We start from the raw sequence: 17,334 nt of genomic DNA on the forward strand, positions 1-17,334 counted from the left end.
TACAGTGCTTTTCCTCCCACACATTCATTCACTCAGCTGGCTTTTCTGTAGTGGCTGTGTTACGTTGAGTCCTCACCGAATCTATTTAACACATTCATATTTTTCTAATATTAGAGTTTTCAAAGTCATTTTTCTGAATCTCCCTCTTATGAAAAAATGAAGGTTTTGCTGAGAGAGAGAAACATGTCAATCATGTAAACCCTTTATTTCTTGAAGCTCCACAGTATTACCAACAACAGGCTCAGTAATCGGGAACTAAAGTATGAAACATATGAAGTAATCCCACTGGCTGAGGAAAAAACATTTTCCAAACTCCTTTTTTCTTCCTTGATTTGTCAACTTTTCACACCAGTGCAAATCATGATGTAACAGCTGCAATAAAAAAGCAGCAGGAATACTTTTCTACATGACTCTGTGTCTCAGCTGCCTGTCGGGATTATCTGTCAAACGCTTATTGATGCATTTATTTATTAATTCATTAATGCATAACAATAAGATGAAATGGAATTGGATCTGGTGACAGTTTGAGGTCTCTCATTTCCACGGCGACAGAAAGTTATTCCTTTTTTTCCAGTATTAGCTAGTCACAAACTGTAAACTGAATTTTTAAAGCAAAAGAAAAAAGTGATATTCCCACTTATTTTAAATTTTAAAAAAATCTAATTAATTGATGCAGAAAATATCAAGAAAGAGTTACATAGCTAGACAGACAGAGAGCCAGGAGGATTTTGGCTGATCATATTAACAGATGAGTTTCCCAGAAAACATGACTTGCAAGTAGAACACTAGTGTATAACTACGAGCCTCTCTCTCTCCTCCGACCTGCTAAAAAAACAATATTTTGTTATTTTGATTACTAATATTCTTATTAATATTCTTACTGCCTTCGATGCTTGTTGCCTCCTGGGAACACGAGGCGGGTCTGGGCCCGCGCTGGAGTCTCGACGCAGTGGCAGGATGGCTGCTGTGTTGCCTGGGATTACTCCTCATCCCCTACCCAACCCTCTTGCTGGTCACATGCTCTATAATGTTGTACTGTGGACATTTATGTGCTTTCTGTGCAGAGGAGTTTTTTTGTTTCCTGTTCTCATGCTATCCTCCTGTAGCCCAGCATGAGCAGAGGTCTCTTTTTTTCCTCTTGTACTTTCCCATTGTAGTGTACATTTCAGTGTTTTTTTCTATAATGCAACGTTCTCTGACTTGTATCCCCATGTGATGTCTGTGTTGTGTGTGTATGGTCTGCATGTGGCGAATAAAATTTGAACTTGAACTTGAACTCTCATTCTTATTCACAATAAGTTCATAATCTGATTTTGTGGAGAAGGCGGCGGGACAAAGATCACAGGCCTTGACAGATTCAGGTGAATTTGTGGTTTGACTTTAGGTACAGAATGAGATCAGCTGAGGCAGAGCAGTGAACCCCGGGCTGGCTGTGGGGGTAAAAATGGGAATCTGTCACTGACAAACTGAACACTGAAGTCATTGAATTATGGCTTTGAAAGTCACATCCTTATATAACCTACTGGCGCACGGGATGGCTTTGGAAAATATCGAGGGGGGCAAAAATTTTGGACTTTTACTTTTATTTATTTTCTTACGTTTCTCAGGTTGTGCTTCTTTCAAACTAAAAGATAGAAAAACTGAAGTTACCATTTTTCGCTCTCAGTTAGAACCCTTTCTGCAATTTTATGCATTTATTTCTTACAATTTAGCTCAACAGATGTCTGTCATTCACTGCAGCACAGTTTCTTTATCGTGTGGAAGAACCGAGACTATGGTTGTGTGACAAAGTGGATGAGCAGTTGCAATGCTCTCCATTTGTCCCATATGTGTTTACCTTTTTTTTTTTTTTGCACATTATACACATTATTCTGTTTCTATTTCTTTGCTATGATTTGCCATTTGTCAAGTAACATTGCTGCACTCACTATCCCAGGTTTGTTTGCGGAAGCGTTCTGTTGCCAGCAAATCAAACATTCTGCAAATTAAGGCAAATACTCAGTCACATGTTTCTTTATATTTTATTACGTTACAGATTAAGTCACTTGTTCATACTTACTTTGTTCTGTCTTTTCAGTCTTCACGAAGATCAGGTGTGGGGAAATGCCTGCCTAGCATTTCCTCATTTTAAAGTCCTGCTGATGTCACACATGACATCAGCAGGTCAAACCAAGTGGAGGGGTTTCTTTGTCAATAGAAATGCTTCCTTTTTTTGTGTTAAGGTTTAAAGGGATTTGTTGAATGTTTTTCTTTTCATTAATACCACCATTTAGCTGTGTAAATGTGCATATTAGAAGTGTGAAGAGGTTTTGTGTCTTTTTAATCATCTGTGTAGAGTTTTAGATCCCTCAGTTCGAGTGAGTGGTACTGGCTGGGCTAATTGGAGGGAAATTGTTAGCCCTATTTAAAGCCAGTCTCTACTAGATTCAAGAGAGAGACGCTCCATACCAGTTAGTGGCGGTGAGGTGCCATTTTGCTGTTTGCCAACCGCTAGTGATGTGCATACCACTGATTTCCTTTCCGATCCCAAGTAATATTCAGGGTGGTATCGACGATACTTTGTGCAAAACCTTATTTTATTTATTGTATCTTAAATTATAGCGTCATAATGATTACAGGACATCAGATCACTTGTTCTTATCACTTAATAATGCAGAGTTCATCATATAAAACTGAAGTTGTGTGCTATTTGAACACCTTGCCTGCCTGCAGCACTAAAGGACCCCGTGAGAGACATCTGTCTCGCCCTAGCAGCACCTGTCCCTGTCCTCCTCTTCAGTTCGTCTCAACATACGCTCGTCATATCCTGTGATATGATTTACTCTGAGGCGTTTGACAAGGTTAGTGATGTTGCCACAACCATACATGCCAACCCTCCCGATTTTTCCAGGAGAATACCGAATTTCAGCGCCCCTCCAGAAAATCTCCCGGAGCCAAAATTCTCCCGATTTTCCACCCGGACAACAACATTGAAAAACCATATCGCAGAATTCATAGCGCGGCCCAGCCAATTCCAGTTTCCAACAATGGCGGCAGCGACTTAGTTTTAATATTACTCTTATTTCTCTTTCTGGGTCGCAAAAAGACTTTTAACATATTTTCAGGTGAGACTATAGCTGTGTGAACTTCAAATATCTGAGCCGACCGACACATCGTCTTCAAACCCCTGCGGGCTTTCACTACTCGGGTTAAACATATATAAGTCACTTTGATAACTTAAAAACGTTATTGTTTGGCTTTTCCAGTGTTTTATTTGTTCGTGAGATTAAAGTTATTAGATTAAATTAAATTTAACTTTATTAATCCCTCGGAAGGGTTCCTCCGGGGTTTTCACACAGTGAACATGTGGGAAAACTTGCTCCTGTGTTAATGTTCCGCCAATAAACCCTATACTGTAGAAGAAGAAGAAAGAGAGAGGAGAGGTGAGCTGTGTTACCTGATCCATGTTCTGTTGAGTTTTGTTAATTGAGTTGATTTGGGGGAAGTTTTGTTAATTTATACATTAAATTAAGTTCACTGTAAATAAATTGCTCACCTCTGGGAACCTGAAATGTCTGCGTAGTCTGCTTTCCTACCACCTTCCTGGACGTTGGAGTCTGACTATTCACAGGTTGAAACTGAACTTCTTTTTCTTAAACGTATGAATGGCTGTCTGTCTCTCTATATTAGCCCTATATGCTAACATACACTACAGCTCCCTTGTTACCTTGAATTGGAGTAATAGAAGAAAATGGATGTATATATTTTGACGTATGCAATAACAACATTTTATTGAATAATAATCTTGAAATTCTAGATATTAAAATCCTTCAATCAAAAATGAGCCCAATAGTTAGTTTAGAGCTTTAGTGATCGAGCCTTACATAATAACTTGGTGGGAGAACTTAGTGCTGCTGGAGCAAATATGCTCCTCACAGAAGTTGCTGGGGTTGAAATCTCCGAGTCGCCATGCTGCCGCTTACAGTCTGTAATTGCTATGCTTCAGGCTTTACTGGAGTGATTTTTCCAGTCATTTATACTTCACCCAAGTGCTGAATATCACCCTCCATACAGCTGCACCACAGCGGGGCGTCTGGGTGCACCTTCGACAAGGCCACCCTCTGAGACTTCCTCACCTCTCTGCCTCTGTAACTCCACCTCAACCGAAAATGACTGCAATCAGTCGCTTAGTTTCCCGTTACATCTGCCATTTGAAATTGTGAGGCACCGTGCAATCATTCTAATCAAGCTGTTATTGGATGCCACACGGTGAGTTAAACATAAAGGAGCAAAGTGAAAAGTCCCAGTTTTCTTGATGTCAAAGCTGCTGTGTTAATCTTTTCTGCACCTTTGACACGGAGCAGAGCTTTAGCACACAAACCTTTGAGTGCATAGCTGCTGAATCTGGCTTTCACTTCAGTCGTGCTGCATATGCTTACTCACAGACCGCTCTTTACAGCACATCTTCCTCTTTTTTACATTTCAAATGCACGGTTTTCACTTGGAGCTTCTCTCTTACCCTCAATCCATTTAATAATGCGCGCACTTTAGCACAGCCTACTTCCATGTCCTTAAAATTGTACAAAACCAAGAAGGAGATCCTTTGAAATGCTACTGAAAGGAAGGCCCGCTTCATTGTAACAATCAGTGAGCGTACCATTGCACTTAGTGATGAGGTTCTGCTCTTGAAAATGCAGCTCAAGTAAATCTAGCTGAAAAAAGCTTGCAGAGGATGATGGGAGAGTGCAATTAAGCCAGCCAGCTGAGCAGGTGTCAGTGGGTTGTTTGTTACCAAACAAGCTGCTGTTGCTGACCATGTCCATCCCTTTATGGCCACAGTGCACCAATCATCTGATGGCTCATTCAGGATAACATGGCACCAAGCTCAAATCATCTTAGACTGGTTTCTTGAACAAGACAGCTGACTTGACTCAAACGGCCTTCAGTCAGCAGATCCCTGCAGAGGACCTTTGGGACGTGGTGGAACGGGAGATTCTCATCAGCTGGCAAATCTGCAGCAGCCGTGTGACGCAGTCACGTCAACGTGGAGCGAATATCTGAGGAATGTTTCCAGCAGCTTTTTGATTCTGAAGGCAAAACCCAGCATTCACAGGTTGTACCTAATAAAGTGTCTGGTGTGCATCTGAATGCACAGATTGCTCTAATGAAAAGTAGGACATGCTGTAAAGACCCCAGAGTCCCTGAACAGTGCTACGGCAACATGAGGCTCTGTTTGCTCCTGCCTCAAAAAAAACATCACTCCTGGTTAATGTATTCAGGCTGCTGTGCCTCAATTTGGTATTTTTCTATTTCCATATAAATGACTTATTTGTGAGTTTTCAAACTACTCGGAGAACTTGAGATTTTTGCCATTTTAATTCTGAATTTGTCCATTTTGGGGGGGTGGGTCCTTGAAGCAGTCTGTGGGTTTGCTCACAATGCAAAGGTGTGCTTGGCAAAGCTTTTGGTACCACTGTAGCGACAGTGAAGTACTGACCCCCAGTGGTGAGCAGTGGTGATGCATTTTAAATCAAAGCAGAATGTGGTTCATTTTTCTCTCATTTATTCATGTAAGTGTGCAAAAACACTGAGTTTAGAGCGTCATTAAAGCAGAAACAATCTTCTAGTTACGGCAAAGATGACCTTTTCTGCTTCATGTCCTGATCATTTAATGTTGGGGGCATGACTCACTGCTCGTCCACCTGGACTCACACTGAGCAGCCTCTTCCCAGTTCACCTGTGCAGGAACAGGACTATGAATGATTTACATGCAGGACTTGTTCTGTGTGCCAACCTGGCCAAATCCCCTCCGAGGAATTTGGACAGGCTTTTTTTGCCAACGAGGCAAAAGTGAAGCTTTCAGCATTCTCACAGTTGAAGTCGATGGAGTGTGACGTCTCGGAAGATTAACGAGGGGAGCTTCTGCTGAGCGAGCAAGGCGACAGGAAACACGAGCAGCCGCTGAACGCCACTCTGATCACATGATCAGGAGAGTACTGCATATTCTACGGATCCACCCCACCCACCCAAAAAGTGTCTAAAAAGATAAATCACAGTCCTGTTATTTATTTTATTGAAATATAATCGACCCCTGAGGCTAGAGAAGAAGGCCACAGATTGTGCCTCGTCTAGCGCCTCAGTCTGACACAGCCAGTTAGAACACAACAGACCTGCCAAAAAACACGTTACACAACTTGTGAAAACTCCTTTTTTGCAAACCAAATGTAAAAGTTTCCACCTTCATTCACTTACAAAGTTTCGGGATGTATAAAACTGAAATCTGTTACATAATTTAAACAGAAGCTCTTCATTTACTCACAATCGCCCTTTCAGGATTCCTCAGGGATTTTGATCAACCCGAGAAAGGCAGCAATCAAATGTTTCTGGACAAAAAACAGATACCAGCAGGTAGTTTGCTTAGTTTAGCACGAGCCTCACCAGGAAATTTGAAAAACACACACAGTGGGGAGCTTTTTTTCTTTGTCCAGGTCTGGGACACACTGAGGTAACAGACAGTAATAAATTATTTAATTCCTTATAAAACACACAAGATTCATATCAATAATACAAAATGGTATCAAACACACATGATGCAACATTTTCAACACATTCGGTTTTTCTTCTTTTTTCCTGGAGTCTGTTGCTTCTGTAATAGCTGGAGTCCTTTTCTGGAAACTCCTGATCAGTAAATGTCGATCAGTACTGTCAATGTTGTATTCCTCCTTTAGCAGAGGGCGATTCCCACTTCCACGCTCAGGTGAATTTGTCATTTAATAAATGATTTTTCACGGGCAGCCTTCTTAAATTCAAAACTGAATACCGAACAACGTTTTTTTAAATACCTTTTGAATATTTTTAGTCCCATCCTAGTTTTACTCTGTTACAATCACCACAGAGGCAACAGGCACACAGCGTTACGACACCTATCAGCTCGCTTCGTTTTCCCTATTTTTACATTCAGACGTTGTTACCGTGCTCCTCGCTTCTATTACTGATTCAGAAAGAAAACGTTGGGTTACTTAACGTAATCCCTGGTTCTTTGATAACAGAGTGAGGTGTTTCACTATGGGAATCGCCTCGGCGTGACCAACTACGGAAGCTCCAATGACACCACGTCTGTCTATGACAGACCTGTCGAGCCGTGCTCAGGGCTCCGCCCCCTCGTACTAACACGGCCGACCAGCTCCTCCTAACTCATTCCAAGCAGATTTCTTTCCGTGCCTAAGCAAGGAGGGAAGTGTTGGTGAAACACCTCACTCTGTTATCAAAGAACCAGGGATTACGTTAAGTAACCCAACGTTCTTTTTCTAACTTCGCTCGGTGTTTCACTATGGGAGATATGGCCCACTCCCGGAATCAGCCAGCTCCCGAAGCTACTCTCCAGTGCTACTCCAGGATCTCAGGTCGAACCTGAGGCACCAGAATCCAGCACCGTCTGAGCCAGGGATGACTGTGCAACATCCAGCCGATAAAACCGGACAAACGTGTGCGGCGTAGCCCAGCTTGCTGCCGCACAAATATCCTGGACTGATACACCTCTGAACAACGCCCAGGATGTGGCCACACCCCTAGTGGAGTGTGCTCGGAGTCCCGGGGGAGCCTGCAAGCCCTTACAGCTATAAGCCAGAGCTAAGGCCTCTACAATCCAATGAGCTAGTCTCTGGCATGATACGGGCCTGCCCTTGTGAGGGGAGGCCCAGGAAACAAACAGCTGATCCGACTTCCTGAATCCAGCTGTTCTGTCAACATAAGTCCCCAAGGCCCGGACAGGGCACAAAGTGTTCAGCCTCTGCTCCCTCTCGGAAGAGAATGGAGGGGGGTGAAAAGCTAGGAGCTCTACTGTAGGGCACCTGTATGATGTTTCCAACACTTTAGGGACAAAGGCTGGGTTAGGCCTCAGGAGTGCTTTAGTGAGTCCCGGGGCCAACTGTAGACAAGAGGGGTGAATAGACAGAGCCTGTAATTCACTAACTCGCTTGGCTGTGGTTAGAGCCAACAGCAGAGTGGTTTTAAGAGAGAGAAACTTCAACCCCACTGCCCCAATAGGCTCAAAGGGGTGGTGGGAGAGGGCGTCTAAAACGACTGACAGATCCCATAAAGGGACCAGTGGTCTAGAAACTGGGAGCGTTCGACGCGCTCCTCTCATGAAGCGACCTACAAGGGGGTGCTGCCCAGCAGGTTTATCACCAAACCCCACGTGGCAGGCTGAAATAGCTGCTAAATAGACCTTTATAGTGGAAAAAGCTTTCCTTTTGTCCAGCAAGTCTTGAAGAAAATACAACAGCTCCACCACTGAACACTGAAAAGGGATAATCTGCTTTTCATGGCACCACTCTTCAAAAACACGCCATTTACTGCTGTAAATGGAACGGGTGGAGGAGGCTCTGGCATTCTGAATGGTTTCAATAACCTTCGGAGGCATGCCTGCTGCCTTCAAATTCCACCTTTCACGGGCCAGGCCCAGAGAGCAACCTGGTCTGGATGGGGATGGTATATCTCCCCCCGCGCCTGAGACAGAAGGTCCCTGCGGATGGGGAGTGGCCATGGCTCGTCCACCAGAAGCTGGATGATTTCTGCTATCCAGTGTTTGGATGGCCACCGTGGAGCTATTAAAATCAGAGACAGCCCCTGATCCCTCACTCTGATCAGTGTTGGGGAGATCAGGCTGAGGGGAGGGAAAGCATACAGCAGAGTTTTTGGCCAAGGATGGGCCAGCGCATCCACGCCCAGTGGCGCGTGTGCGTCTGACAGGGAGAAAAACAGGGGGCACTGTGTGTTTTCTCGCGAGGCGAAGAGATCTACGGCAGCCCGGCCGTATCTCTGCCAAATCTGCTCCACCACCCGTGGGTGAAGCCTCCATTCTCCGAACAGTGGATTTCCTCTGGACAGGAGGTCCGCCCCCCTGTTCAGAATTCCTGGCACGTGAGTTGCCCGAAGGGAGAGGAGCCGAGTGCTGCTCCACATAATTATTTCCCTGGCTAACCTGTGTAGCTGCCGGGAACGGGTGCCGCCCTGGCGGTTGATATAAGCAACTACAGTGGAGTTGTCTGTTTTCACTAAAACATGTTGACCCCGGAGATACGGCAGAAAATGCCGTAAGGCTAGGAGCACCGCGCGGAGCTCCAGCACATTTATGTGATTCAGAGTGAGTCTCTGTGACCAAACGCCATTCACTGCTCTGCCCATCATAGTTGCACCCCAACCTGACAGGGATGCATCTGTCGTCAGCGTCACCCTGGATGATACTGCCCCGAGCGGTACCCCCGCCGCGAGAGCTGTCGGGCTCCTCCAGGGCCGGAGAGCCACAATACACGGCTGCGTTATTTTTACACCACGACTGAGATGTCGGCGAGGGCACAGCTGCAGAGAAGCGACCCACCGCTGAAAATCTCTCATCATAAGCAGCCCCAAGTGTACCACCGATATCACCGAGGCCATGAGGCCGAGGAGGCGGAGACAGAGTCGGAACCGCACGACTTTCCCCAGCTGAAAACGGGAAAGACAGTGAGTGAAGGATGCGATCCTCCGCTCTGAAAGTGCGATACGATAAGAGATGGAGTCTATTCTGAGCCCCAGATACTCTGTAAACTGTGCGGGTTCCAAGTGGCTCTTTTCCAGGTTGATAGTGAACCCAAGCTCCGTGAGGTGATTCACCACCACCTCGGAGTCTTTGATCGCCTGCTCGCGCGATCTTGAGCATATTAGATAATCGTCTATGTAAGAAAATATTCTGATGCCGCTGTTCCTTAACGGAGACAGCGCTGCCTCCACACATTTGCTGAACACCCTCGGAGCTAAGGATAGCCCGAATGGGATAGTTTGAAACTCGTACGCTACGCTCTGATAAGCGAACCTGAGATATTTCCTGTGTGGAGGATAAATGGCGATGTGAAAATATGCGTCTGATAGGTCGATTGTAACAAACCAATCGCCTGTGTGAATTGAGCGACAAAGCGTCTTGTGTGTGAGCATTCTGAACGTGTACTTTCTCAAATGCTTGTTTAACACACGCAGATCCAGAATAGGACGGAGCGACGTTCCGTCCTTTTTCGGGATGAGGAAATAGCGGGAGTAAAAGCCCTGCTGAGCTTCTTTGCTCGGAACCGCTCCGATCGCCTGTTTGTGTAACAGGGAGGATATTTCCTCCTCCAGCACATTCGCTGAATCGCGACTGGCCACAGAAGCTAACACTCCGCCGAATCTCGGTGGTTTTGCCGCAAACTGTAGTCTGTAACCATGGGAAATGGTTGACAAGACCCAGGGATGAACTGCGCATGCGCGCCACTGCTCCAGCCGCTCTGCGAGCGGGCCTCTGAAGAAGCGGTAGCGTGACGTCACCCCTGTCTCCCGGAAGGAGTTGGGGCTCTCCCCCTCGGGAAGAGCGTGAGCTCCCCCCGCTGGGAACAAAGACAAATTGCAGTGATTTTCTTTTGTTTTTATTTTGAAACTGGGGGGACATTCTGCCCTTGGCAAACTGCCTGGCTGCAGAAATGCACGTTTTATTTCTTTTGTTACCCCCAAACCACAGTGAAGTGTCTGGTGACTCTGGGCAGTGCTTGGTGACACAGACAGAGTGTTTAGAAGTGTTTGGTGACACTGCGCCATTTGTCCACAAGTCTGTCCTCCCTGAACTGGAGGAGGAGACTGAGAGGGTGCTCCTGGTGAACTGGAAACTTCCGGAGACCCTGAACTTTGGAGTGATTTGGTTACCCCTTCTAACACCTTCCTTCTCTTTGGGGAAGAAAAGAGGGGTGACACAGAATGCTGCAGGTGTGCTAGGCTGACCGCTTCTTTTTTCCCTCTCCGGGGTGTGACGGCTTGTTCTTTGCAGCAACTGCTGCAAAGGAATGCTTGCCCCAAGGTCTTCGGTTCTCTACCTTGGCCTGGTGGGCACCCTGCTGGCCTCCTGCTCCTCTCTGCATTCTGACCCCACTCTGTCTCCCTCTCGCAGCTGCTGCTGTTGCTGCAAAGCCAGCTCTTGGCACCTGCTGGGGCTGAGAGTTAGGTTTTCTGGGTAAGCAGAGATTGAATGCTTCACCCTCCTGCTTTCTGCGGGTGCTTGTTTCTCTCATTCTCTCCAGGGCTGGGCCAAAGAGACCCTTGGTTGGGTCATAGGCTGCATCCATGACCTCAGCCTTCTGAGCATCACCCAGGCCTGACAGGTTTAGCCACAAGGCTCTCTCACCCGAGACTGCAAGGCCCATAACGCGACCACACCCTTGGACTGCTCCCCTGGAGGAGCGAAGAATGAGATCATTAACCACGCAGATTTCATCCCAGAGGGCTGGGTTCGGGGAACCCAAGTCAAGCTGACGGCCCATGTCTTCCAGAATTTCTGCCTGATATGCTGATAGCAGTGTGACTGCATTAAGCGAGCACACTGACTGTGCAGCATATTTGTATGTCCTTTGATAAATAGATGCCGTGAGGCGATCTATCTTGTTGGGCAAAGAAATGCTAGAAGAAGCTGAGATTGCCCTGCGGTTAGGGTGAAGGTGATACGCCACTGAAGGCTCCACTGCTGGGGGTTCAGTCAGCCCCAGTTCACCCATCCCCTGGATCTCAAGCTTAGAGCAGCCCTTGGTCGGAAGCTTGCTTTTAAAAGGGCTTGACCAATAGCGACTCATTTCTTTCATGCAGGCTGGGACTGCTGGCAGAAGCTGCTTTGATGGCGGCAAGGCTGGTGGGAGCCTCTTGCCGTCATACAAGTCACGTTCTGCCCCTTCGGCATCCTGGGCGGCTGGCCATGGGATGCCTAGCTTGGCAGCAGCCCGTTTACAGACCTCGTACAAATTGCTGTCCACCAGGGGTGCAACTTCAGCCCCACTCGGTGGCCTGGACTGCTGGGGAGGAAAGGTAGAGTCATCCTCCTGTTCCTCATCCATGTCCTCCAGGTCGAGGAGGTCGGAGTCGGCATCGCCCTCCGCGTCCTCGCCACCCGGCTCGCCCACGTTTTGATCGAGGAGGTCCTCGAACGATGGGGGCATGAGCGGGGACTCTTCTTCCATCATGTCCGCCCAGCTTGTGGAGGCTCGCGGATGACGGATATCGCTCGTAGCAGTAGCAGCCGACAGGCAGGGGTCCTGACTGTTCGTTACTGCTACTCTCAGCCTCCTTTCCAGGACTTTCTCTGGCATCAAAGCACAGTGTGGGCATCCCTGAGGGTCCGCCAGTGAAGCCTGAGCATGCTTGGCACCCATACAGACGATGCACATTGGATGAGGGTCCCTGCCCGAGATGGTGGCACCGCATGATGCGGGGCATGGGCGGGATGCAGCCTCTTTAGCCTTCGGCTCCGACCTTTTGGCGGGAGTAGGAGCCGTAGACATGGTTAGCGGAAAGGGGTGAGACTAGGCTACACCAGGCTCGTCTCGACACGTTAGCCCGTAAGTAGCTAGGACTAGCAGCGGGTGTTAAATCCGATCTAGTCGCGGCGGGAGTCAGCTCGTCGTGACACGTTGGCTGCACTCCGCTAGCCAATATCGTTAGCAACTTAATGCTAACCGAACCCTACGTCGACCAACAAGCTAATGCTAGTGAGACGCTAATGTGGTTCGTGGCCTGCTAACAAGTTAATGCTAGCCGGACACTGAACGAACAGCTCGCCGTAACGCGTTAGCCCGAGTCACACAACGTCGGCTACCTCGCTAACTAAAACCAGGAACCGCTGGGACAGCTCGCCTGACGCGGTTGCTGTTCCACAGTGCAACTCTAAGTACACTTCTTTCGAAGGACTTACTCAGCACGATCCAAACTGGAACCGGAAAAACTGCGTTCGGCGACGTACTCCTACACGGGACGCCTGAGAACTGTTAAGCAGCTAATCAAGTTAGCCTGGATGCGCTGAGGGAGCTCAAAGTAGTTTCTCACGGGAAGAAAGCAAGAATGAGTTAGGAGGAGCTGGTCGGCCGTGTTAGTACGAGGGGGCGGAGCCCTGAGCACGGCTCGACAGGTCTGTCATATGTCGTGTCCAAATTCATGGGCTGCATTCTCCTGAGGCCGCATTTGTAGACCGATTACGTCACAGCGACGCGCCGAAGGCTGTCCAAATTCGTAGACCCCTCCGAATGCAGCCGACAAATGCGTGCTCCTTTTTCCGAATTTGAAGGATGGGTCGGGTGTGTCCTTCGTGGCCCACCATATCCCAGAATTCATAGCGCGGCCCAGCCAAGCTCCAGTTTCCGGCTAATGGCGGCCGCTACTAAGTTTTAAAATTACTCTTATTAATCTTTCTGGGTCACAAAATAAACTTTTAACATATTTTCAGGCGAGAAAGTAGCTGTGTAAACATCAAATATCTGCTCGGTTTATCAAGATATCGCATCTTTGCTAAAGTGCTTCGACGTTTTCGGAGACGTCTGCTACCCACCAGCTCGATAGCTAGCCGGGAGCTCGAGGGTTACTGATGCGGCCGAGAATGGCACAACTCCCGGCACATCATTTTCAGATCACCGCGGACTTTCGCTGCTCGGGTTAAACGTTGTCAGCCGGTGAACGGGGCCGGGGTTAAAAGAGAGACGCCAGACGTCATTCTCTTCGTGTCAGGAGCTCCGAAACTCTGCCGACGTCAGTCTCCGCCTGATTCAGCAACCGTGAGTGATTATCCCTTCAATCCTTTTTCTCTTCCCGGCTCCGCTCGCTCTCTGTCGGTAACGACCGTTCCGAAGCCACGCTTCGTGCACTGATCGTTACTAGAATAACTGCGTGCCTGCTCCAAACCCACCGCTAGCCTTCGCCGCGCTTGGGTCTAGCCAACACGCCACACGGGCACGCCGAATTACTGTGTGTAACCCGCCCGGCCGTGACAAACGTAATATATAAGTCACTTAGACAACCTAAAAATGTTATTGTTGGGCTTTTTTTCAGTGTTTTGTTTGTTCGTGAGTAAATCGGTTTGGCTGAGATTAAAGTTATTAGATTAGATAAAATAAAACTTTATTAATCCCCCGGGTGGGTTCCTCCTTGGTTTTTACACAGCTGACTAAACGTCAAACAGAAAACAAACAGAAGTGTGAGATGGCCGAGAGTTTACTCCAGTGTCCTGTTATATTTTAGACAGCAAGGAGCAGACGGCTGAGTTTATTAAACTCCACCGAGACAGCGGTGACGCTAATCAGAAGGCTAGACCGTCCAATTTCACGGCCGTTTACTTCCGGCCTACCCGATCTTCTGAGGACCCGGCCCACGTAGACCGCGAAGGCCGGGTCCTCGGGAGAATGTAGCCCATGAATTTGGACACGACCATAGACAGACGTGGTGTCATTGGAGCTTCCGTAGTTGGTCACGCCGAGGCGATTCCCATAGTGAAACACCGAGCGAAGTTAGAAAAAAGAACAACATGCCGATAGGAAAGTGAGAAATCGTATTAGAAGTGCAAAAAGAAAAAAGAAAAAAAAAGATGCACTCCTTCCTTCAAGAGTCCGTATTCATCCAGAGAGCAAAGTGTCAGCTGAAACTTTAGTGCGTTAACAGTACGAGCCATTTCGTATATTATTAAACTGTACATTCCTATCCACCGCACGACCACGAGCACCGAGTCACTGAGCGTGTTGTGTAAAGTTCAAATACCTGAGCCGACCGACACATCGTCTTCAAACCCCTGCGGTCTTTCACTACTCGGGTTAAACATATATAAGTCACTTTGATAACTTAAAAATGTTATTGTTTGGCTTTTTCAGTGTTTTATTTGTTCGTGAGATTAAAGTTATTAGATTAGATTAAATTAAATTTAACTTTATTAATCCCTCGGGAGGGTTCCTCCGGGGTTTTTACACAGCTGAATAAACATCAAACAGAAAACTAATTAAACAAAGTGTGAGACGGTCGGAGGAATCGATATTTCAGGATCGATCCGCACATCACTACCACCCGCCAATAAACCCTATACCGTAAATTAAGTTCACTGTAAATAAATTGCTCACCTCTGGGAACCTGAAATGTCTGCGTAGTCTGCTTTCCTACCACCTTCCTGGACGTTGGAGTCTGACTATTCACAGGTTGAAACTGAACTTCTTTTTCTTAAACGTATGAATGGCTGTCTGTCTCTCTATATTAGCCCTATATGCTAACATACACTACAGCTCCCTTGTTACCTTGAATTGGAGTAATAGAAGAAAATGGATGTATATATTTTGACGTATGCAATAACAACATTTTATTGAATAATAATCTTGAAATTCTAGATATTAAAATCCTTCAATCAAAAATGAGCCCAATAGTTAGTTTAGAGCTTTAGTGATCGAGCCTTACATAATAACTTGGTGGGAGAACTTAGTGCTGCTGGAGCAAATATGCTCCTCACAGAAGTTGCTGGGGTTGAAATCTCCGAGTCGCCATGCTGCCGCTTACAGTCTGTAATTACTATGCTTCAGGCTTTACTGGAGTGATTTTTCCAGTCATTTATACTTCACCCAAGTGCTGAATATCACCCTCCATACAGCTGCACCACAGCGGGGCGTCTGGGTGCACCTTCGACAAGGCCACCCTCTGAGACTTCCTCACCTCTCTGCCTCTGTAACTCCACCTCAACCGAAAACGACTGCAATCAGTCGCTTAGTTTCCCGTTACATCTGCCATTTGAAATTGTGAGGCACCGTGCAATCATTCTAATCAAGCTGTTATTGGATGCCACACGGTGAGTTAAACATAAAGGAGCAAAGTGAAAAGTCCCAGTTTTCTTGATGTCAAAGCTGCTGTGTTAATCTTTTCTGCACCTTTGACACGGAGCAGAGCTTTAGCACACAAACCTTTGAGTGCATAGCTGCTGAATCTGGCTTTCACTTCAGTCGTGCTGCATATGCTTACTCACAGACCGCTCTTTACAGCACATCTTCCTCTTTTTTACATTTCAAATGCACGGTTTTCACTTGGAGCTTCTCTCTTACCCTCAATCCATTTAATAATGCGCGCACTTTAGCACAGCCTACTTCCATGTCCTTAAAATTGTACAAAACCAAGAAGGAGATCCTTTGAAATGCTACTGAAAGGAAGGCCCGCTTCATTGTAACAATCAGTGAGCGTACCATTGCACTTAGTGATGAGGTTCTGCTCTTGAAAATGCAGCTCAAGTAAATCTAGCTGAAAAAAGCTTGCAGAGGATGATGGGAGAGTGCAATTAAGCCAGCCAGCTGAGCAGGTGTCAGTGGGTTGTTTGTTACCAAACAAGCTGCTGTTGCTGACCATGTCCATCCCTTTATGGCCACAGTGCACCAATCATCTGATGGCTCATTCAGGATAACATGGCACCAAGCTCAAATCATCTTAGACTGGTTTCTTGAACAAGACAGCTGACTTGACTCAAACGGCCTTCAGTCAGCAGATCCCTGCAGAGGACCTTTGGGATGTGGTGGAACGGGAGATTCTCATCAGCTGGCAAATCTGCAGCAGCCGTGTGACGCAGTCACGTCAACGTGGAGCGAATATCTGAGGAATGTTTCCAGCAGCTTTTTGATTCTGAAGGCAAAACCCAGCATTCACAGGTTGTACCTAATAAAGTGTCTGGTGTGCATCTGAATGCACAGATTGCTCTAATGAAAAGTAGGACATGCTGTAAAGACCCCAGAGTCCCTGAACAGTGCTACGGCAACATGAGGCTCTGTTTGCTCCTGCCTCAAAAAAAACATCACTCCTGGTTAATGTATTCAGGCTGCTGTGCCTCAATTTGGTATTTTTCTATTTCCATATAAATGACTTATTTGTGAGTTTTCAAACTACTCGGAGAACTTGAGATTTTTGCCATTTTAATTCTGAATTTGTCCATTTTGGGGGGGTGGGTCCTTGAAGCAGTCTGTGGGTTTGCTCACAATGCAAAGGTGTGCTTGGCAAAGCTTTTGGTACCACTGTAGCGACAGTGAAGTACTGACCCCCAGTGGTGAGCAGTGGTGATGCATTTTAAATCAAAGCAGAATGTGGTTCATTTTTCTCTCATTTATTCATGTAAGTGTGCAAAAACACTGAGTTTAGAGCGTCATTAAAGCAGAAACAATCTTCTAGTTACGGCAAAGATGACCTTTTCTGCTTCATGTCCTGATCATTTAATGTTGGGGGCATGACTCACTGCTCGTCCACCTGGACTCACACTGAGCAGCCTCTTCCCAGTTCACCTGTGCAGGAACAGGACTATGAATGATTTACATGCAGGACTTGTTCTGTGTGCCAACCTGGCCAAATCCCCTCCGAGGAATTTGGACAGGCTTTTTTTGCCAACGAGGCAAAAGTGAAGCTTTCAGCATTCTCACAGTTGAAGTCGATGGAGTGTGACGTCTCGGAAGATTAACGAGGGGAGCTTCTGCTGAGCGAGCAAGGCGACAGGAAACACGAGCAGCCGCTGAACGCCACTCTGATCACATGATCAGG

General features: G+C 46.7%; 2 protein-coding genes across 2 annotated transcripts; both read right to left on the bottom strand.

Annotated features, from left to right (window-relative positions):
• Positions 1–6,029: 6,029 nt before the first annotated feature.
• LOC146557270 (uncharacterized) lies at positions 6,030–10,255 on the bottom strand. Its single transcript, XM_085250282.1, has one exon. The coding sequence runs from the start codon at positions 10,253–10,255 to the stop codon at positions 7,379–7,381; it is 2,877 nt and encodes a 958-aa protein (XP_085106408.1). The 3' UTR covers positions 6,030–7,378.
• A 328-nt stretch (positions 10,256–10,583) lies between these two features.
• LOC146557271 (uncharacterized) lies at positions 10,584–17,262 on the bottom strand. The gene has a single exon (XM_085250283.1). It carries the CDS (start codon positions 12,306–12,308, stop codon positions 10,755–10,757), a length of 1,554 nt encoding a protein of 517 aa, XP_085106409.1. The 5' UTR covers positions 12,309–17,262; the 3' UTR covers positions 10,584–10,754.
• Between the last annotated feature and the right edge of the window lie 72 nt (positions 17,263–17,334).

The sequence above is a fragment of the Mchenga conophoros genome, linkage group LG16, assembly GCF_057382185.1.
Source record: "Mchenga conophoros isolate Kocher_MC1m ecotype Shallow Benthic linkage group LG16, M_conophoros_male_GT1.1, whole genome shotgun sequence".
In the NCBI taxonomy this organism is placed as follows: domain Eukaryota; kingdom Metazoa; phylum Chordata; class Actinopteri; order Cichliformes; family Cichlidae; genus Mchenga; species Mchenga conophoros.